General features: G+C 37.6%; 2 protein-coding genes and 1 pseudogene across 7 annotated transcripts in view; 2 read left to right on the forward strand and 1 right to left on the reverse strand.

The window, feature by feature from the left end:
* LOC129135558 (MAM and LDL-receptor class A domain-containing protein 1-like) overlaps nucleotides 1-11569 on the reverse strand; it is a 170840-nt gene extending 159271 nt beyond the window's left edge. For both annotated transcript variants that reach the window (XM_054656217.2, XM_063815003.1), the window contains exon 1: nucleotides 11278-11569. The gene's annotated coding sequence lies outside the window, so the exon portion shown is untranslated. The remainder of the gene's footprint in view (nucleotides 1-11277) is intronic.
* A 62-nt stretch (nucleotides 11570-11631) lies between these two features.
* Nucleotides 11632-23285, forward strand: part of FAM185A (family with sequence similarity 185 member A) — a 103055-nt gene continuing 91401 nt past the window's right edge. For 2 of the 5 annotated variants that reach the window (XM_063814998.1, XM_024358018.3), the window contains exons 1-3: nucleotides 11636-12343; nucleotides 14376-14485; nucleotides 20461-20553. In XM_063814998.1, the coding sequence (XP_063671068.1) occupies nucleotides 11893-12343; nucleotides 14376-14485; nucleotides 20461-20553 (654 nt within the window). In that variant the 5' untranslated portion in view covers nucleotides 11636-11892. Of the gene's footprint in view, nucleotides 12344-14375; nucleotides 14486-20460; nucleotides 20554-23285 lie in introns of all 5 variants that reach the window. The other 3 variants (XM_024358015.3, XM_024358016.3, XM_063814997.1) reach the window with 3 other exon arrangements.
* Nucleotides 17344-20428, forward strand: LOC129135557 (large ribosomal subunit protein eL8-like; annotated as a pseudogene).

Here is a 23285-nt window from a genome sequence, read left to right on the forward strand (position 1 = left end):
ATTCTAGGACTTCCACATTTAAAAAAAAATTAGAATCAGCTTTGTAATTTCTCCAAAAAGGCCTATAGGTTTGATTGGGATTGTGCCAAATCTGGAGATCAGTTTCAGAAGAATTATCATCTAATAAGTATGACATGTATATTTACCAATGAACTTGATACATATTTCTACCTATTCAATTTCTCGTATTAATGATTTAGAAATTTTGGATCAGCATACCTTTTATTAAATTTATTCTGAATTATTTTATTATTTTTGAGGCTATTATAAGTTAAATTGCTTACATAATTTTATTTTCTAATTGGTGTTGATTGTGTATAGAAACACAATTGATTTTATTTATTGATCTTTCATCCTACAACTTTGTTAAATTCACTTCATACCTCTAGCACACTTCTGCAGATGCCTAAGGATTTTCTATGTATATGTTTACATCACATGAAAATAGTATTTTTCTTTCTTCCCAACTTGGGTGTCACTTATTTCTTATTTTCTTTTCTTTTCTCTTTATTTCTTTCTTCTTTCTGTCCATTCCTCCTTCCTTCCCTTCTTTCTTTCTCCCTGTTTTAGAATCAGTTTTGTAATTTATCCAAAAGGACCTATAAGGTTTCATGGGAATTCCACTGAATCTAGAGATCAATTTCAGGAGAATTATCATCTCATAAGTATTAAATATTTATCAATGAACTTGGTATATATTTCCACTTATTTAATATTGAATGCAATACTTTAAAGAACTAGGGAGAGAGGACATCATTGCATTTTTCATAATCTTATGTAGAAAGTATTAAGGCTTTCACCATTTTAAGTAAGATGTTTGCTATAGATTTTTTGTAAACACATAATCAGTTTGAAAATGTACTTTTCTATCCTCAGTTTGCTGGGAGTTTTTAATTTAAAAAATGTGTTACATTTTGTAAATTCCTTTTTTGCATCTATTGAGAGTGTCACGTGATTTTTCTTTTTTCTGTCAGCATGGTAGATTTTCAGTTGTTGAAACCAACTTGAGATAAACCCCACTTGGTTAAAACACATTATCATTTTTAAATATTCCTAGACTCAATTTGCTAATATTGTATTAAGAATGTTGCATCTAAGTTCATAATGGTTATCAGTCTGTCATTTTTGAGTTGTGATATCTGTATTTGTTTCTGATATCGAGAGAATCCACGTAAAACATCTACTTCTGTCATCAGTAATAATCTGACCAGGGATAACACCAACAGTTAGAGAGGAACCTGTCATTATCTGTGGCAGCAGAGATATCAGAGATTCCAAAAAGAAAAGCAAGGTTAAAATTTCAAATATAATCACATGAAATATCAGAAAGCCAGGGGATAGAAATATAGGAGAGCAAAATCTTAGAGGTCAAAACAAGTAGTTAAGTACTGCACATGATAATAAAAAGTAAAGTCTTTTCCTAAGGCAGAGCCTGGCTGCTGCCTAGCTTCTTTGACAATTCTTGGTAGGCTTTCATGGCTTTATAAGGGCTTATACTTTAGGTAAAGTTATAGTCAGGGAAACGGTGGGTGTAGGTTGGCTCTGTAGAAATGAAGCATTACAGGAGCACTGCAGTTAGAAAGAAACTGATACTGATGATACTTCGGTCACACTAATAATACATGCTAATGATAATCATAGCAATCATGGTAATGACAGAAAATATATATATAATATTAACATGCTTCTATTTGCACATATACATATGTGAATAGAAACATTGATTTAAAGACATGAAAGTATAGAAATAGCCTACACCTGATAAAGATATGCTCATACACAATAACAAACATCAGTATAAACAGAGGTTTGGATGTATCACAGAATTCTCCAATAGATCACAATTTTGACACTATGGGAAGTGTCATTTTCAGAACTTTTCTGTATCTCCATTATCTCCATTCTCTATTTCCAACATTCCTGGAGACTGAACCCAAGGATCAGTAAATATTCTCAACCTTAACCATAGCAGACTTCATTCATCCCATATATGCTTGTTATTTTTCCCCATTGACAGAAGGCATTGTACCATGAAATATACAACATATCTCTGACACACCTGACGAAAACAAACAATGGGGAAAGATTTACTATTTAATAAATGGTGATGGGAAAACTGGCTAGCCATATGAAGAAAGCTGAAACTGGACCCCTTCCTTACACCTTATAAAATAATTAACTCAAGATGGATTAAAGACTTAAACATAAGATCTAAAACCATAAAAACTCTAGAAGAAAACCTAGCCAATACCATTCAGAACATAGGCATAGGCAAAGACTTCATGACTAAAACACCAAAAGCAGTGGCAACAAAAGCCAAAATTGAGAAATGGGATCTAATTAAACTAAAGATAGCTTCTGCACAGCAAAAGACACTATCATCGGAGTGAACACACAACCTACAGAGTGGGAGAAAATTTTTGCAATCTATCCATCTAACAAAGGGCTAATATCCAGAATCTACAAGGAACTTAAACAAATTTACAAGAAAAAAACAACCCCATCAAAAAGTGTGAAAAGGATATGAACAGACACTTCTCAAAAGAAGACATTTAGGCGGCCAATAAACACATGAAAAAAAGCTCATCATAGGCTGGGCGTGGTGGCTCACGCCTGTAATCCCATCACTTTGGGAGGCCAAGGCGAGTGGATCACAAGGTCAGGAGTTTGAGACTTGCCTGGCCACTATGGTGAAACTCTGTCTCTACCAAAATCACACAAAAAAACTTTAGCCAGGCGTGGTGGTATATATCTGTAATCCCAGCTACTCAAGAGGCTAAGGCAGGAGAATTGCTTGAACCCATTAGGTGGAGGTTGCAGTGAGCCGAAATTGTGCCACTGCACTCCACCCTGGGTGACAGAGTGTGGATGTCTCAAAGAAAAAAAAAAAAAAAGCTCATCACCCCTGGTCCAAAGAGATACCATCTCGTGCCAGTTAGAATGGCAATCATTAAAAAGTCAGGAAACAACAGGTGCTAGAGAGGATGTGGAGAAATAGGAATGCTTTTACACTGTTGGTGGGAGTGTAAATTAGTTCAACCATTGTGGAAGACAGTGTAGCAATTCCTCAAGGATCCAGAACTAGAAATACCATTTGACCTAACAGTCTCATTACTAGGTACACATCCAAAGGATTATAAATCATTCTACTATAAAGACACATTCACACATATGTTTATTGCAGCACTATTCACAATAGCAAAGACTAGGAACCAACCCAAATGCCCATCAATGATAGACTGGATAAAGAATATGTGGCACATATACACCATGGAATACTATGCAGCTATAAAAAAGGATGGATTAATGTCTTTTGCAGAGACATGGATGAAGCTGGAAACCATCATTCTCAGCAAACTATCACAAGAACAGAAAACCAAACACCACATGTTCTCACTCATAAGTGGGAGTTGAACAATGAGAACACATAGACACAGGGAGGGGAACATCACACACTGGGGCCTGTCAGTGGGTAGGAAGGAAAGAGGAGGGATAGCATTAGGAGAAATACTTAATGTAGATGACGGGTTGATGGGTGCAGCAAACCACGACAGCACATGTATACCTATTTCACAAAACTGCAAGTTCTGCATATGTATCCCAGAAATTAAAGTGTATGTATGTGTGTATATATATACACACAAATGTAAATGTAAATGTAAATAAATTGAAAATGGTAAAAATAGAAATATGTTTCCTACACAAATAGTGACATAATAAAGCAAGATAGAATGTATGTTTGAGTTAAAAAAAAATTGCTTAGAAGACAACTTGAATTCCATTCCAAGGAACTAGTTTTCAAAAGTTTACAACCAGATTTCAGTTTGGCAAAAGGCAACAATGCTGTTTTGAAAATAATTTCTGAAAAGAGCTTCTCCAGCAGTTCCAAATGGCAGTCCTGATACAAGGAAGTAGGGGCAATTTTGTTACCACCAGGAACATTGAATTTATTTTCAATTAATATAAATTGAAAATATTATTTCAATTTATATTTCAACAAGCATCACTACTCTTGTACTTTGGGGCCCTTATGAAGTAAAATAGGGTTAGTTGAATGCAAGCACTGAGATACATCAACAGTTGATCTGATAACTGAGATGGCTACGAAATGACTAGTGGGCAGGTGTCTGATTTAACAGTGACTTCAAAGCAGATATTATAAATATGTTTGAAGAATGAAAGGAAACCATATTTAAAGAATTAAAGAAGAGTATGATGTAATTCATCAGAGAATATCAATAAGTAGAAATTTTTAGGAAACCAAATTGAAATTCCTAAGTAGAAAATTATAATAATTGAAAAATTTGCTGGGGGGGGTTCAATGGTAGATTTGAACAAGGAGATCAGTGAACTTGAAGACAGATCAGTAGAGATTACAGTAGTATCTCCTTATCCATGGGGGATATGTTCCAAGATCCCCAGTGGATGACTGAAACCAGGATTAGTACCAAACTCTATATACACTATGAACTAATTTATTTTTCATTCTTCACAATTTCACAGGCAGAAGATTCATTCTAACCTTAGATCTTAGCAATCTCAGCATATAGTTTTTTTCTTTCCTTATTAAATTGAGAATGTTTCACTTTTTCACTCACAGGAAATACTTTATGGCTTCTCTTTGGTATGTCCTAATTGCTGGCATTACTACTCTTGTGCTTTGGAGCCATTATTAAGTAAAATAAGGGTTACTTGAATATGAGCACTGAGATATCACAACAGCAAATCTGATAACCAAAACAGCTAAGCTACTGAGTGACAATTGGGTGGGTAGGGTAGACAGTGTGGATATGCTGCACACTGGAGTGAGACAGTGCAAGATTTCATCATGTTTCTCAGAACTGTGTGCAATTTAAAATTTACAAGTTATTTCCAGAATTTTCCATTTAATATTTTCAGACTGCAGTTCATCATGGGAAACTGAAACCTCAGAAAGCAAAGCCAAAGATAAGAGGGGCCGACTGTACTCCATGTTTGTGCAGGAGTAGGGCTGACCCTGTTACTTACGTAGTTTCAAACATAGAATTAGGATCACCTTCTCTAGTTCTCTCCTACATGGGATTTCTGCTACACTTTACAGTTTTTGTGGGCCCCCTTTGTTATGGCCAAAAGGATCAGGCTGTCTTAAAGATTTTGCCTTATGCTGCCATTCACTTCTAAGTAGTTGGGGCTGCCCTCGAGGTAAAATATCAAGAAAAAAAGAGAAAGAGTATCGGGATTCCCCCACACACTCTCTTTCCAGTTCCTCTATTCAGAGAGACAGTGTTCTCTTTTATTCTTAGGAAACCTCACAGCCTGGCAGCGGCAGTGCAAATCTATGTTTGGAGCTGGCTTTGTGGCAGGGCCAGCAGACCAAAACGGAAAGAAAAAAATCGGGATTTCCCTACAATTTCTGTGTGGCAGGAGCCCCTTTTCTTCTACACAGTTCTCAATTCAGCCTGCTTTTAAGTGAAAGCCAGAAGATAAAGGAGGAAAAAAGAAACAAGGAAACTGAAACTTATTGGTATGTCTTATTTCTTAAACTGGGTGTTAGGCATAAAGATGTTCTTTTTACTATTATTCTTTAGACTTTATTCATACTTTATTCTTTTGTATGAATGAATTACTTTGCACAGAAGGAAATGAAGCAAAAATAAAAGAAAATAAAAATCGAAAACCTGGCCCATGACCATGGAAATTGGTCGAGTTCTGACTGAAGCAAATCCAAAATTGTTCTACAGGGAACAAGAAAAATTTTATTGTAATCTAGAATGTAAAGGATTTTCAGAAAAGAGAACTCCCGCTGAAGATGAGCTATAAATAAAAATTTATAAACCATGACAAGAAATAAACCACCATGAGACAGAGTTTGTTTATGTAGCAAAAGAGAAACAGCAACCTCATAACAGAACAGACTAGAATAATTTTGCATCAGTATGTTTAAAATAATTAAAAAGGCAAGAGAAGGTAAAGAAACCACAGTAAAATAAACGGGGCAGTTTAAAATAAGAGAAAACAGATTTTTTAAAGAACCAAATAAATATTCTAGCAATGATAATATAGTCATTGGGATGAAAAATTCAATGCAGATATTAAACAATGGATTAGCAAAGATTGGGAAGGAATTAATGAATTAGAACATAGATTTGAGGAAATCATCCAGAATGAAATACAAAAAGATGAAGAGGCATAAATCATATAAACACAGTTAAGAGATATGGATGACAGAATGAGAAATTAAAATACATGTCTAAATGAGAGCTCCAAAAGTAAAGAATAGAAAGAGCAAGGAAATGCTGAAGGTTTATAAATTGGAGACTTTAGACAAAGAAAGCATATTGACTTCTGAGCAGGACAAATAAAACTAAACCATATTAACAATTTTCTAACAATCTTCCATAAAATAAAAGAGGCAACATTTGCCCTTCTAATTTTACCCTAATATCAAAACCAGAAAAAGACATGAAAGAATACTTTGGACCAATATCCTTCATGAAAATAAAATGTAAAAATCCTCACAAATTTAGCAAGTTGAATGTAGCAATTTATAGAAAAGATAATGATGGCAGTGGCTGGTGCCATCACGCTGGCTGCAGCAGGGAGGAAAGGCTGGGACTGCAGACCCAGGCCTCCCACTCCATGGGGCAGTCAGGAGCCCCACCCTTCTGGACGGTGCTACAGCCGCCCAAACTGCAGCTGTAGATCCGAGCCTCCCTGCGCTCTTGAAGTGGGGCTGGGAACAGGCAGGATCTGCCCTCTTGGGTGCAGCTGCAGCCGCCTGACCAGCAGCTGCAGACCTGGGCCTCCCACAACATGGAGCAGGCAGGAGCTGGGGAATCCCGCCCCTGCTGAGTTGGCCTGCGGGAGCTCCCTGGGTGCAGCTGCCGCTGCCCTCTCACCCACGGGACCCAGGCATCTCTGCAGCCTGTACCCTCTGGTGCCCCGGAAGGCCCCCCTATCCCTGCAGGCTTGGGGTGTCTGCTTCCGCTGCCTGACCTCTCTCCTCTCCTGACCTCTCTCCTCTCCTGGAGCTGGCTCAGATCTTGGAGTGGGGTTGGGGTTGAGCCCTGGGGCCATGAATGGCAGCGGGAGGCAGACAGATTCTTGGGTGGAAGGGGGCAGGTCCCCAGTAAGGCTCTACCTTCAGTCCAGGGAGGGCCTGAAGGCTGGGGGCCAACTGCAAGTACTGCATACCAGTTTGGGGACTCATGGGGCCTCTTCCAGCAGCCCATGGCTGCCCATGGACCAATCAGCATGCACTTCCTCCCCTCTGAGGTCCATAAAAGCCCTGGGCTCAGCCAGAGCAGGGCAGAGGATGGCCAAAGGACGAAGAGGGTAGACAGACTACACAAGGACCAGCTGCAGAAAGGAGCTACCGTCTCTGCCGAGAGCTTCAGAGACAACCTGCCAGCAGACAGGAGGCACCCTCTCCAGGGCCTCCTCTCCACTGAGAGCTGCAGACATCAGGACAACCAGTAGTAGAGAGGAGCTACCCTCTCCAGGGCCACCTCTCTAATGAGAACTGAATGCTGGACAGATGATCTTCCTACAGAGAGGAGCTACCCACTGTGGGTCTCCTCTGAGCTCTTGTAACACTTAATAAAGCTCATCTTCGTCCCGTTCACCCTTCACTTGTCTGCGTACCTCACTCTTCCTGGCTGCAGGACAAGAATTCGGGCAAAGGTGCTGTGGCCACAGAGGTTTCTGGCCAGGAAATTGGCAACACAAAACTCCCTGACAATAACATGATGAAATGTAGCTTATTGAGGGAATGAAACACTTGAAAAACAATCACTGTAATACACCATATCAATAAATTAGAAGAAAAACAATATGATCATCTTCATAGATACAGAAAAAGCATTTGACAAAATGCAACATTCACTTATGATAAAAAGTCTAAGCAAATTAGAAAGTAAACTTCCTTAACTTGCTAAACGGCATCTTTAAAAATCTACCGCTAACTTCCTAATTGTTGTTGAAATTTCCCTCATAAATAGGAAATAAATCAAGGATTTTTGCTTTTGCCACTCCAACTCAATATTGTAGTGGCGGTCTTAGCCAGTGCAATAACACTAGGAAAGAAAAGCCATACAGATTAGAAAGGAAGAAATAAAACTGTCTATTTGCAGTTTCACATAGAGATTTCAAATAGAATTAGTACCTATATATTCATTAAATACTTCTCAATGTTGATAGTTATTAGTTAAGATTGTTGAGTTTATTAATATTTCATAAGAATAATAGAAGTCATAAGATATATCTCTTTTTAAATAGTTTATAATTCAGAAAGTTAAGTTCTTATGGCTTTTCTCTTAAGCTAAATTGCTGAATTCTTTGTTTTGGTTACCTTTTCTTCCGAAAACTCTCTTATGACCTCTGCTGTCCATTTATTGAACATAAATCATTAAATAAAATATTCGTTGACATTTATATCTAGATGGTAAGAAATCTTCTGCCCATCTGATTATTTGAGTCAGTTTTAGGAAACAATATATGCTAAGAAATGCTTTAAAATTGTTTTCTTATAAATGTAATATATTTTCACTATTGATAACACACAAAAAATTGCAGTAACCACTCATCATATCACTGCTTAAAGATAACAACTGTTATCAAGTGGTATATATCCCTCTGGAATTGTTTCTGTAAAGTATAATTTTATGTTAAATTTATTATTATTATTACACAATTGAGATCATACTATACGTGCAATTTTGTATATATTCTTTTCACTTTATATATGGACTATTTCCCATATCAAGATATAATGTTTAAATTGTTGCATAATATATCAGCTATATACTAATTTATGTAATACTGTCTTATTTGGCAGCATTTAACATTTTTTTTTTGAGACAGAGTTTCACTCTTGCCATCCAGGCTGGAGTGCAGTGGTGTGATCTCAGCTCACTGCAACCTCTACCTCCTGTGTTTAAGTGATTCTCCTGTCTCAGCCTCCTGAGTAGCTGGGATTACAGGCGTCCATCACCACGCCAAGCTAATTTTTTTAATTTTTAGCAGAGATGGAGTTTCACCATGTTGGCCAGGCTGGTCCTGAACTCCTGACCTCAGGTGATCCACCCGTCTCAGCCTCCCAAAGTGCTGAAATTACAGGCATGAGCCACTGCACCTGGCCAGGGAGCATTTAAATTGATGCAATTATTTTCTCTTACAAGTAACCCTATAAAACGTAATTCCTTGAGCATCCCTAATTTTATGCTTACATCCCCAAAAGCACAATTTCTGAGTCATAGAAAAAGCTTTTCATTCTTACTGCTGAATTGAACTCTAAAAATTTTGTGCTAACTTAACACTCCTACCAGAAGTATATGTTCATGACCACTGAAATAGCTTTTTAAAACTAAGATGTGAAAATATCTTAGAAACAAACTCTAAATAAGGAGAAAAAAGTTGTATATAATTTTCTACTTATGAGGTGAATAATTTCATTTTTTCTTCAAAGGTGTCAGGAAAATGGACGTTTTGGTAGAGTGATAAAAGGGCCAGACCTTCTAATTGCTTAATCTTAATGTTTCTGAATCTGTTTCCTCATCTATAGTGTGAGGAGAATAATTTCCCTCCTAATTAGTGAGGATACAGTGAGATGACACATGTGAACATGGTTTGACAATTATAATGTCATATGGATGGAAGATACAACTTTTATTAATCACTGTTGATATGTGGACAGATTTGATACTCATTATACTGTTTTTAAGTGTCTATAACTTTAAATATTTTATACCAATCTTAATATTAATAATTTTCTCCATTTTCAACATTGTATGATCAGCAAAGTAAATCTTCAGTCAATTCTATTTGGTTTTTATTTGAAAAAGTAAAATAATGATTATGCAACATAGAAAATTATAGTTCAGTTGCCAATTCCATTAACTTAGTTTGTCTCAGAAAAGGAAAAATTACCATAGACACAGAATTAACTATTAGAATTAATATTTAATCTAAAAATGTCTAGTGTTTCTACAGAAAATTTGAGTACCTTCTCAACTTCCTTAAACCAGTGCCTTTTTCAAATTTCTTTTCAAAGTTACACCTCTCAATTTTCATAAAAAATAGTTTGAAGATTATTCTGAATAATTATAACCAATGAAACACAAAGACAAGAAAAGAACTATTGCAGTGGGCCCTTGCTGAACCTGAGCTAGCACCTATAATGAGTGAGTCTTCACCAAAAGAATAAGGAGGGAGGAAGGACTAGAAGGACAGAAAAGAGGCAATGATAACTTAAGAGAACACTGAATTTTTAAAAATTTTAAAAAGGTAGTGGCTAGCAGAGAACCTGAGACTTGTACCCATGAGAACTTCAGCCCAGTCTATCTATCACGATAGCCCCAAGAATTCTGGTCATTGTACTTGGGTAAGGGCTTCAATTTTTTAAGGCACTTGCATTTTATGAAATGTTAGTGTTTGCAGGTTCCTTGGCTAAATAATTTAGGGAATACATTTCAGGAGGAAGTAGGGGCACAGAGGGGGAGAGAGAAACCAGGCAGGAAAGAAGAAAAAAAGAAAAAAGAAAATAAATCTTTCTGTTCCCATTATTTTACTGCCCATAGAATTATAAAAGGTAAACACACACACACACACACACACACACACACACCCCTTATAGGGTCATTTAGAACCATCTTTCTTCATTTTAAAACTAAAGAAACAGGTCTAGGTGACACAGATGAAGCAGTGGCAGAGCCAGGAAAATAATCTGACCCTTGTCCCTGCTCTTTCCACCGCACCATGGTGACTCTCTTTTTTGTGTCTTTTTTTTTTTTCACTCTAAAACTGAGGATCATTTGTAGTCAAAGAGATCAATGCTATTCTCAAAACAAGTTCTGATCTCTCATAAATTTCTTGGTAACTCACAATCAATGTTAAGTACGTTGAAATAAATATACAGTTCTTTACACGGTAATTTTGTAGACTGTGCACCACGGTCCCATCCATTTTCTTACTTGATCCTTACAAAAACCCTTTGAGGCAAGGCAAGGAAGGTATTATTATCTACATTTTTAAAGTGAGCAAATTAAAACCCAAAGTAAGGTCACTTAGGGTCAGGACGGAGCAAGTACTCTATTCCTATATTTGGAATATAGGAGGGAATACACTTCCAAGGAGGCAATTCCCTCAAAAAGCACCAATCTTGCTCTTTACTCTCTTACCAAGGCATTCTCCATGCCCTGGAGATGCCCTCACTAAGTTAGTGAAGCTCGGATCTTGACATCCACAGAGGTTACTCCTAGTTTGCACCTAGTTGTCATCTTAAAAAGCGCAGTTTCTTACCCCTTCCCTTGGTCCTGATCCTTATTTAGGCTCCTATTTTTCTCTTTGGGATTTGGCGTCCTGGGTCTCACTCCAAAGCTCCACCCTCTCCAAACAAGAAGTCGCGTGCTTGGTATCCAAGGTGACCACGTAGCTTTACCCGCGTTGCCCCTTCCGTGCTTCCCATTGGCCAGTGGACTCCCATGTACCGCCCCTCCAATAGCCAATGGTCTTGAGACAAAGGGCGCCCGCCTTTCCAGCGATTCTAACACCTGCCCTCTTACCCGTGCTCCCCTGCGCATTGCCTCCTGGGATATGTGGTTTCTAAGAGGCAGAGCTCTGCGACTTTCCACCCCTTTAGAACTACCTATCCCGTCGGCCTTAGCGAAAGGGGGTGGACTTAGGCAAGGGGTCCAGGTCAGAGTTTAGAGCTTTCAAATCCCAACTTGCCCCTGGGGATTGCGCGGCTGATGTTTAGAACGCCTAGTCAAACCAACCGGCTCGCTCTTGTTTCAGCAAACCCTGACTTACGTCTCCTATTTGACTTGAGGCGGCACAGTGGCCAAGTCGATTGGCCGTGGCAAGTGACCCTCCCGGTGGCTGAAGTGTTCTGAGGACTGGCGAGAGAGGCGCGCCATGCTTGCACCCTGCTCAGGTTGGGAGCTTGGCTGCTTCCGTCTCTGTCTCCGTCAGGTCCGACTGTGGGCTGGCGCTGGGCGCTGGGCTTGCTGGGCTTGCCAAGCCAGGCCGTACAGCTCAGGTGGGGGCGAGCGCTGGCCCGGATCGGAGACTGAGGTCCCTCCGCCTGGCCCGGCGCGCCGAACTCTGAAGGAGTGGACACTGCAGGTGAGCCCGTTTGGTCGGCTGCGGGCGCGGCTCCCGTGCCACCTGGCCGTGAGGCCCCTGGACCCCCTCACCTACCCGGATGGCGACCGCGTGCTGGTCGCGGTGTGCGGCGTGGAGGGCGGCGTGCGGGGCCTGGACGGCCTGCAGGTGAAGTACGACGAGGATCTGGAGGAGATGGCCATTGTGTCTGATACTATCCACCCCCAGGCGTCCGTGGAGGTGAACGCGCCCCTGAAGTTTGGCAAGTGAAGTGAAGTGAAAACGGGTTTGGGTCCCAGGGAACGCACAGTGAACTTAATAAATGTGGTCGACGTGCACTTTTAATTGGTCCTGGCTTTCTAAACCTAATTTACAGTTGGCCCCTTCGGAAATGCACCTTTTCCTCTGTTCTATTCTTGAGTATCCGAGTAGTATTTAAAAATTAGGTTCCCAATTATAGAAATTTTATACATCGAATGGAAACATGATTTGGTATAATCCAGGTCAAATTCTATTTCTGGAGCCGCTTGTGTTCTCCTTTATCCCGTTGTCATTAGCAAACTGGCTTATTTTTCAAGGTTGAAGTTTCTTGACAATTCATTCAATGGTATGGCAGTCCATCTACATTTCATCTTGCTCACAGCCTGGGGGTCTGTCCCAAAACAGCCCTGTCAATAGGATGTTCCGGGTATCACCTGGTTTGAGTATTTGGTTTTAGACGGGCGCCCAGCTTCTTACTGTTATATTTCCATTCTTTTTGGCCTAAGTTTTCCATGAGTAGCAAGCTTTGAAGAAAAACACATGGTAAGCCTGCCTAGGAAGCTTCAATAATAATGCCTGCAAGATACCTTTCTTAGGTTTTCCTAAATGGCAAGCCACTGTGTACACACACTTTTCTAGGAAGGGCTCCCCAGACTGTCATTCTTCCTGGGACTGCTGGAAGATATTGATGATGATGATGATAGTAATAATAATAGCATTTAGCATTTTTAAGATCATCTTTTATAATGCTTACAGTTGCCCAAATAGTAGATGCCGTAGTCCTCCCTTATCCACCGTTTGGCTGTCTCAGTTTGTTACCTGCCTCAACTGTTGTAGGAAAATATTAAGATATTTTGACAGATCACAGTAATATAACTTTTATTACAGTATATTGTTATAATTGCTGTATTTATTATTATTGTTCATCTCTTACTATGCCTAGTTTATAAATTAAACTTGATCATTGATACGTATACAGGAAAAAACAGAATATATAGGATTTGGTACTATTTGTGGTTTCAGGAATCAAGTGGGGGGGCGGGTCTTGCCTACTTTAAGAGAAATCATCAATATTTATGTTAATTCCAAATTAAATACCAGCGTTTTTAATTTTTAAAATTTGTATACAGAGATGCCTGCAGTTACATCTTAAATAGTCAGCCAAGGATGGCATTTGTAATTCCTTATTTTCCAAACTTGCTTCATATACCACTGCCATTTGTCCACAATCTTGTGGGGTTTTTTGTTTGTTTGTTTTGGTTTTTTTTGAGACTGCATCTCACTCACTCTGCCACGCAGGCTGGAGTACAGGTGCACAATCATGGCCCACTGCAGTCTTGACTTCACGGTTTTAAGCAATCTTCTCGCCTCCGCCTCCTGAGTAGCTGGGATTACAGGTGCATGCTACCATGCCCGGCTAATGTTTTTATTTTTTTGTAGAAATGGAGTTTTGCCACGTTGTCCAGGCTGGTCTTGAACTCCTGGGCTTCAAGCAATCCTCCTTCCTCGGCCTCCCAAAGTGCTGGTATTACAGGCATGAGCCACTGCTCATGGCCTAATCTTGTAGTTTTAATAGTATATATTAGCTTTTTCAAAGTTGTTCCCATTTTTTAAAAATTACTTCAAATACCTTGTGATATAGTTGCATGGTAATATTTTCATTTTTTAAGTATGAAAGGTTAGACATAGGATTTGAAAACCTAAGTCATGATCATATATACTGGGGAAGAGGCTTCTACAGTCTTTCACAGGAGTACTTAACAGAATCGTAGTCTCCTTTACTTCCCATCTATGTTAGTTCTCTTTAGGTGATTTAGGCCAGTAGAAATAACTGCTCTGTTTCTAAAAACGGGCAGAAAGGCTATTGTATTTGGTCCCGTTGCCGTGGTAGAAGACCCCTTACCTTTACAGTATGCACTTTCCAGGATTCAGCAATATTATGGACATAACTGAGGAGTTGGGTTTCTAGGTTAAAATGCTTTGGAGCTTATAAACTGCAGTACTAACTTGCTTTTTTCTTTTTTTACTTCTAGGTTTAGATATCAAGTCATCAGGGTCTGGCTGTGTAAAAGTTCAAAGTATTGAGTGTGATAATTGCAAAATTGAAACAGAGCATGGGACTAGCATCTTGCAGTCTGTTAAGGTATAGCATTTTTCTAATTTTATTTCACTATTATTTTTTTAAAAGCCTTAAGCTATGAATCGTACTATCAAACTCAAGAGATTCTTCTGTTTTTCAGAACATTGTCATTTATTCATCTCTCAGAAAGTCCTTGGCAAACATTTTGCCTTGAAATCAGTTGTAGTAAAGTACAGAGGTTATAGCAGTTTTGAGGTTTTGCCTCAAATTTCTTTTGGATTTAATTTCAAAGTGTACAGTGAAACTAATAGTATTTTCCTAGTATTCTGAAATCTTACTAAAGAAATTTTAGTTTCCACAAATGATTTTCTTCCATTTTATTAAAGAGTAAGGAAGAATCTTTATGCACTATAAATGTGCTTAAATATTAGATGACTTTAATCACATTTTTAATGTACCAGGTAGCTCATTACTTAAGGATTAAGTAGTTATTTGTGCAAAGTAACATATGATTCATCTTGTTTTGTAATTAAATTTTTTTTTTTTTTTTGAGATGGAGTCTTACTCTGTCACCAGGCTGGAGTGCAGTGGTGCAATCTCAGCTCACTGCAACCTCTGACTCCCTGGTACAAGCAATTCTCCTGCCTCAGCCTCCCAAGTAGCTGGGATTACAGGCATGTACCACCACACTCAGTTAATTTTTGTATATTTTGTAGAGACAGGGTTTCACCATGTTGGCCAGGGTGGTCTCGATCTCCTGACCTCGTGATCCGCCTGCCTTGGCCTCCCAAAGTGCTAGGATTACAGGCATGAGCCACTGCGCCCGGCTGTAATTAATTTTTTTTTTTTTTTAGTGTTTTCTTTGTAGAGACAGGGTCTCACTGTATTGCCCAGGATGGTCTTGCACTCATGGGCTCAAGTGATCCTCCTGCCTTGGGCTCATGAAGTGCTGGGATTACAGGTGTGAGTCACCATGACTGACCTATATTTAATTTTTTAAAGATTAGACTGGTGTTAGCTGTAAATAGTTTGAAATACCTCTCTGATAGGTGCTAGCTTATTGTTACTCTTAGTGCTTCTTGCATTTGCATAGTCAAAACTTGATACTTTTGTGAACTTTGAAAGCATGCAATTTTGTTGAAGTCAGTCATCTTTGCTTCATAATTGCAAAATATTTTCATTTTTAGATTTCTAAACACTAGTTAGAATAATTTGATGCATTTTTAATTTTTACATATTTTTTCTTTCATCCACCTTTATTTGCGTATCTGCCATCAGCATGTGTCCACATATGAATCATTTCAAATAAATTTTTGGCACAAATATCATAAAATATTAACATTACCATCACAAGTCCTTTTAGCAAAATAAGTTGGTTCAGATTCTTGTTGTAAAAGATTGTGTAATAAGGTCTTCATGTTGAATGACTAGGTGAGGATATCGTAATTCTTTTTTGTCCTTAGAAATATTTTGTTCAGTCATTGATACTTAAGTTTCAGAAAACTAATCTAGACTTGTCCTCTGAAGACTCAAGAGTTTGAGATTTCCAATTTCACAATCAAAATTAGAATCTAGTATACTGCTGTCTCTGCATTTATGTTTTGATTAATCTGATAGTTCTGAAAGATCTTTCTCTGTTGATTTTCTTCTTTTATGCCATTGTAGGCATAAAATTAAAAATGGGTTCTTAGCCTTGGCAATACAAACCTTTTCAGTCAGGTGATTTGTTGTGGGGGCCTCTCTTGTGCAGTATAGGATATTTAGCACCATCTTTGGCCTCTACCTTTTAGATGCCAGTAGCATGCTCCTCAGTTGTGACAAGGGAAAATGTCTCCAGACATTGCCAAATATCTTCTAGAGACAAAATCATCTCCAGTTGAGAACGATTGCTTTATGCAAGTCCATCATTCTTCTGTTTTCTTATTTAGTTTTTTTAAAAAACATAGTTGGGAATAATTTATGAATAATGATGAAATAACTCCTAGGATGATGAATTAGCAAAAAAAAATTAAAAATAAGAACACTATTATCCCATAATGTATTTCAGGTTTATAAAAGTCCAATGGACCAATTAATGGTAATTACAGGATAGAATGAGTTTTGTTCTATTTTTTTAAAAGTAAGTACATTTTCTATTTATTCCTTGAAAGACCTCTCAAGAAATAACAGAAATCATGAAATATCAGTTCTTACAAATAAAATAGCTCAAAACAAGAAATTCATGAAAAATTACGCCTGTGGAGACTAATGGTATACCAAGGGTTAAGAGAATTATCCTTGAGATCATAGGATTTAACTAACTTCAATTCACAAATGAGAACACTTTGGTAAAATATCTGGTTTAAGTTTTAAGTATCGTACAATAATATCATTACCTTGAATTAGTGGTCACCTGTTGATATGTTTCTCTTTCATTAACTTAAGGACTTGAAATATAGTTGACCTACATAATAAAAAAAAAAATTTTTTTTTTGAGGCGGAGTCTCACTCTGTTGCCCAGGCTGGAGTGCAATGACACGATCTTGGCTCACCGCAACTTCCGCTTCCTGGGTTCAAGTGATTCTCTCACCTCAGCCTCCCGAGTAGCTGGGATTACAGGCACCCGCCATCATGCTCGGCTAATTTTGGCCAGGCATGTTGGCCAGGCTTGTCTTGAACTCCTTTCCTCACATGATCCGCCCCACCTTGGCCTCCCAAAGTTCTGGGATTACAGGCATGAGCCACCGTGCTCGGCCCTACATACTAAAATTTTTATAGCAATAATAATAACTACTGTTAATAAGTCCTTATTATGTACCAGGAATCTTAGCTAAACCTTCATTTAATCCTTGAATTTTCTCCATTTTATCAAGGAAGAAACTAGAAGGCACCAAGAGATTGAGGAACTCACTTGCGTTCACATAGCTAAAAAAAATTGAGCTGGGATTTGACCTTGGGTCTTTCTGATTTCCAAGCTCATGCTTTTTCCACCTTTATTTATTGTCCTGACAAAACATATGGTAAGACCACATCTGTACAGCATCCTTAGGGAATAAGATAAGTGAATTTTTTAGGCAACAGACCCTTAACTAATTGAATGTCACACATTTGCATTTTTTAAATGCAGTATAATTTATTTTCTAAATAATTTCTGATTTATTTAAACATTTAACTATTTGGTTTTATGTTTTTAAAAATTCTATAATCAACTTCACATTTTTTTGGGAATTAGATGAGCTTTAAATTATAACAGTAGCTCTTACTATTTTTGAACCTTAGACCTCTTAGAAAATCTAATTGTCTCCTTAAGAAGAAAAAAATGCATGTCTATGAAATTTTACTTATAATTTTGTAAGTTCATGTGAGCTTGGTTAAGAGTTCTTGACTTAAAACAACAAGTGTGCGCCTCCCGTCGCCCAAGATGCCGAAAGGAAAGGAGGCCAAGGGGAAGAAGTTGGCTCTGGCCCCTGCTTTTGTGAAGAAGCAGGAGGCCAAGAAAGTGGTGAATCCCCTGTTTGAGAAAAGGCCTAAGAATTTTGGCATTGGACAGGACATCCAGCCCAAAAGAGACCTCACCTGCTTTGTGAAATGGCCCCGCTATATCAGGTTGCAATGGCAGAGATCCATACTCTATAAGCAGCTGAAAGTGCCTCCTGCGATTAACCAGTTCACCCAGGCCCTGGAAGGCCAAACAGCTACTCAGCTGCTTAAGCTGGCCCACAAATACAGACCAGAGACAAAGCAAGAGAAGAAGCGGAGGCTGTTGGCCCAGGCAGAGTTGTGGGCAAAGGGGACCTCCCCATTAAGAGACCACCTGTCTTTCGAGCAGGAGTTAACACCGTCACCACCTTGGTGGATAACAACAAAGCTCAGCTGGTGGTGACTGCACACGACATGGATCCCATTGAGCTGACTGTTTTCCTGTCTGTCCTGTGTCATAAAATGGGGGCCACTTGCTGCACTATCAAGGGGAAGGCAAGACTGGGATGTCTAGTTCACAGGAAGACCTACACCACTGTCAACTTCACACAGGTTAACTCAGAAGACAAAGGAGCTTTGGCTAAGCTGGTGGAAGCTATCGGGACCAATTACAATGCCAGATACGATGAGACCCACTGTCACTGGGACGGCAATGTCCTGGGTCCCAAGTCTGTGGCTCACATTGCCAAGCTCGAAAAGGCAAAGGCTAAAGAACTTGCCACTAAACTGGGTTAAATGTACACTGTTGTGTTTTCTGTACATAAAAATAATTAAAATAATTAAAAATTTTTAAAAAGTGCTTTGTGGATAGTCTTTTCAAAGGTTTATCACATATTTGATAAGGAGTATATTAAATATAATTTGACTTCAGACTCATGTCTCTGGGCATAACGTAGTTAACCATGCTATAGTACAGATTTTTTTTTTCTTTAAGAGACAGGGTCTTGATGTGTTGCCCACGCCGGAGTGCAGTAGCACGATCCTAGCTCACTGAATCCTCAAACATCTGGGCTCAAGTGATCCATATCTCTTTATGTAACAAAACTAAAGACATATATAATGATTAAGGGAAAATAAACTACTCTAGAAAAAATCAAACTAGGCCAGGTGCAGTGGCTCATGCCTGTAATCCCAGCACTTTGGAAGGCAGAGGCGGGTGGATCACGAGGTCAAGAGATCGAGACTATCCTGGCCAACACGGTGAAACCCCATCTCTACTAAAAATACAAAAAATTAGCCTGGCATGATGGCATACGCTTGTAGTCCCAGCTACGTGGGAGGCTGAGGCAGGAGAATCGCTTGAACCCAGGAGGCGGAGCTTGCAGTGAGCCGAGATCTCACCACTGCACTTCAGCCTGGGCGACAGAGCGAGACTCTGTCTAAAAACAAAAACAAAAAACAATAGACCAAACATCTAATGGCTCATATATAATATGAGTTTATTTCTTACTTGTGTCCAGGTGTATGGGTGGGTCTTTTTCATTCAGTGATTCTAGGTTCCTTCCGTCTTCCGGCTCTGCCATCTTTTAGAGCCTTGTTATATTCTGGACCCACTTGGTGGAATGAGAAGAGCACAGAGAAGGCACACTTGTTCTAAAAGCACCAACCTGGAAATGGCATATAGCATTTCCACTTACGTTATGTTGGTAACAACTTAACAACACCTAAGAGGTAAAGGAAGCTGGAAAATGTGGTCTTGCCATGGGTCAAGCTATACTGCTTTTACTTTGGAAAAAAATGGATTTTGATGAGCCAATAGTAGTGTTTGCCATAGTTCCCAAGTCCAAAATCAAGTCACTCACACACACACACATACACATACTTTTGTTTTCTGTCTTGCAGAATAGGCTAACTGGCTTGTGACTGCTGTTTTGTGCTCGGAGGCATTTTTACTTAGTTTCTGGGATGTGTTGTGCTAGAAGGTTTAAGTGGGCTGTTAACCTAATGTGTATTCTGTCCTTCAGACCGGTCCAGCGTTAAGAGTGTGGGCTTTGGAATCATACAGAACTTGATTCTAATTGTTACTTTAGGTTTTGGGTTTTTTTCTGTGTCACCTTGATAAAGTGATTTACCTTTCTGAATCTTGACATTCTTCCTCTGTAAAATGGGAAAAATGTAATACTTATGTCTCTGGTTTGTCGTGAGGATTAAATGATAGTTCATGTGAAGTAGCTAACATGGTATCTGGTGCAGAGAAAATGCCAAATAAGTGATAACTATTATTGTTATTAATGATGAATAGTAACTGATTATTATTGTCATCTTCATCACTGTGGATATTTAGTTAGCTGGTCACAGTGATTTTTGATTCCCAAGTCCTTCATCAGTGAAGCTACCAGAATACCCAAGTATCTCTTGTTTTTCCCTTAGAGTCCAAGTGGCTTATTTAATCCCTTTAACAGCAGTTGACATTTTTTTCCAGTTGATGTCATTATTCGAAGCAGTGAGTTTCTATTTCATTCCTTATTGTTCTTTTGTTGCTTTGTCAGTATTAATACAGAAATATTGAAAATGTTTCACTAGTATAAGTCACACTTACTCTCGTTTTCACTATATGTATTTTTAAATTTGTCTTTCAGGGTCAAAAATTGCATGTTCAAACAAAAGGAGGCAAAGTGATCTGTCTGGGAACAGTTTATGGAAATATAGATATTCATGCATCAGATAAAAGTGTAAGATTGAAACTTTCTTTTTTTTTAGTAATTGCAACTTTGCTTCCATTTGGCTCACCAAGTTGGTAGGTTCTACAAAGTTCGTAGCATAACATTCCCTTTTTAATGCATTTTAGTTCATAAGTAAATTCAAATTTGAAATTGAAGTGATGAAATAATATACAACTTAAGTTTTAGTTTGTGGTTTAATACTTTTGACAGTTACTTAGTTCCTAGTCTGGAATCAATAAAAACTTAAATGCTTACTATTTAACTCTAGTTCTGAAAAGATTTTTATTTTTATGATCATAGATTAAAATAGATGATTAAGTAATATCACCAGTAACTGGATTGGATTTTTCTTGTGTTAGGTTTATTTGAGTATTTTCTAAGACCTTTTTACTTCGCCCTTAGGCAAATTGAAGGATGTTTCAAAACTCAGCTTTCTTCAGTATTTTCCACAAGGTGGCACCATTAGATAGCGTTACTGCTCTCACAGCTTTTTTTTTTTTTTTTTTTTTTTTTTTATAGTAGCTATTGGGATTTTCGTTGTTATAGGAAGATAGTTTGTATTTTTTAATCAACTCCTTTTGTAGCTTTTGGTTATTTAGCATAGTATTAAGAGTAAAGGTATAATTTTGGAATTATAAATTGTCATTTAAAAAATGTGATTGATAATGTATCTTTGAGAAAAAGTTTCCTTTTATTTTACACTTATACAATTTGCAAGAGCTTTTTTGTTTCTTATAAATTTGCTAAATTCCATAGTCAGCTTTATTTTCAGATAATTGGTGGGGAGGAGTTGCAAGCATATTTTGTATGTAGATTATTGTTGGCATAATTAAACAAGATAGACTATAACAGTAATTGTTTCCGTTGTTTTATCTTCCATCACCTTCCTACAAATTTGCTATATTCCATGGTCAGCTTTATTTTCAGAGAGTTGGTGGGGAGGAGTTGTGAGCACATTTTATATGTAGATTATTGTTGGCATAATTAAACAAGGTAGGTTATAACGGTAATTGTTTCTGTTGTTTTATCTTCCATCACCTTTCTCTTAGACCCCGTGGGAGGTTGTTTAAACCTAAACATTTAAAAATACTCTGTAAATTAAACTAGGAAAGTGTTGAAAGACACTGTGTGGCCTTAAGCTGCAGCTTTTTTGAGATGGCATTTAGTTTTACTTTTTAGATTGCTGTGGTCTTGGAGGTGCAAGAGGGAAATTAGACAAATTTACAGCCCCTTCAAACTCAGTAAATGATGGCTAATGTTATTGAAATAAGTTACTAGAATACTGTAACATTTGCATTCAAATATAAGTATCAAAGAATTTAATATCTTAATCATTTGCTACCTTGAATATCTTGGCCACTGTTTCCTCTCAGTTATTTATTTGTTCCAATGTTTATGGTTTATTGAATATTCATGTGTTTTACTTGCTATTATACAATTTTATTTCTTGATTGAGTTTTGTTATGTACTAAAGAATTAGTCTAGGGTTTTTTTCCTATTTTTATTACATATAGTATTGATTTTTAATGTATATTTCTAAGTTTGTAGTTTTTATAAAACATAAAATAAATACTTGTGAAATCTATTAACTTTTAATACACAACTTTCATAGAAATGTGATTTGGATATTTGAGAGACAAATATAGTGAATTAGTTAAGAGCACAGAATATATTGAGAGCCAAACTACCTGTGTTTGAATTCTGGCTCCACCATTCACTAAGCTCTATAACTGGACAAATTACTTAACCTCTGTGTGTCTCAATTTTTTGGAAAATTGGGTAATAGTAATAGAACAAACTCAAAAAATCCTCTATTAAGAGGATTAAATGAGTTAACACAGGTAAAATACTTAAAACAACGTCTGGCACATAGCTAAGTCTAATGTAATGCTTACCACGATGATGATGATAAAGGTAAAGGAATCACAGGAAAGATAACTGGACGGGTTCTAGACCTACCAGTTAGCTTCCCAGAGACTCAGTTTCATTATTCAGCAAACAGGATGGTGATATTTGCTTTGTCCACTTAACAAGATTGTGAGAATCAAATGAGCACTATAAATAATAGCATCATTATTCTACATGACTGTTTTTAAATTGTGTTAATTTCAGTATCTAAGTTTAGTTTTATAACTTAACAGAGAACACAGAAACCCATTTCGTCTATTTGGTGAATTGATGACATAGTTGTCAGTTTTCCTCTCAGTCTGGGCTATGAAGCCACAGTACTTCCTTAAAACTTGGTTTTCATTATTTGTAAGAACTATATATATGTATTTACATATATATTCATAATAACTAAGTGAAAAATTTTTCTTTTCATGTAGAAAAGAAAATTTATAGCAATACCTCTGTCAGGAAGATACTGATTTTTAAATCTACTTTTTGTTCTGTCATTAAACAGTAAATTTAAATTCCTTCCATTTAGTTTGGTGGAAAGCTACTGCCTTATTAGATGTCAAGTGGAAAAGTTCTAGAAATAATAGTGTATTCACTACATTAATGTACTAACAGAGAAAAATCATGATAAATCAATAGAATCAGATAAAGTATGTGCTAAAATTCAAAACCTATTCATGATTTAAATAGCAAAAGCAATAAAACAAAGTTGAAATAGAAGGGAATGTCCTTAATCTGATAAAAATTATTTTAAAAATATCTATAGCAAACATCATGCTTAATGGTGAAATGTTGTAAACTTTTCTTTTGAGAACAGGAATAAGACAAGGATGCCTGCTGTC

The sequence above is a fragment of the Pan troglodytes genome, chromosome 6 (genome assembly GCF_028858775.2).
Source record: "Pan troglodytes isolate AG18354 chromosome 6, NHGRI_mPanTro3-v2.0_pri, whole genome shotgun sequence".
Lineage (NCBI taxonomy): Eukaryota > Metazoa > Chordata > Mammalia > Primates > Hominidae > Pan > Pan troglodytes.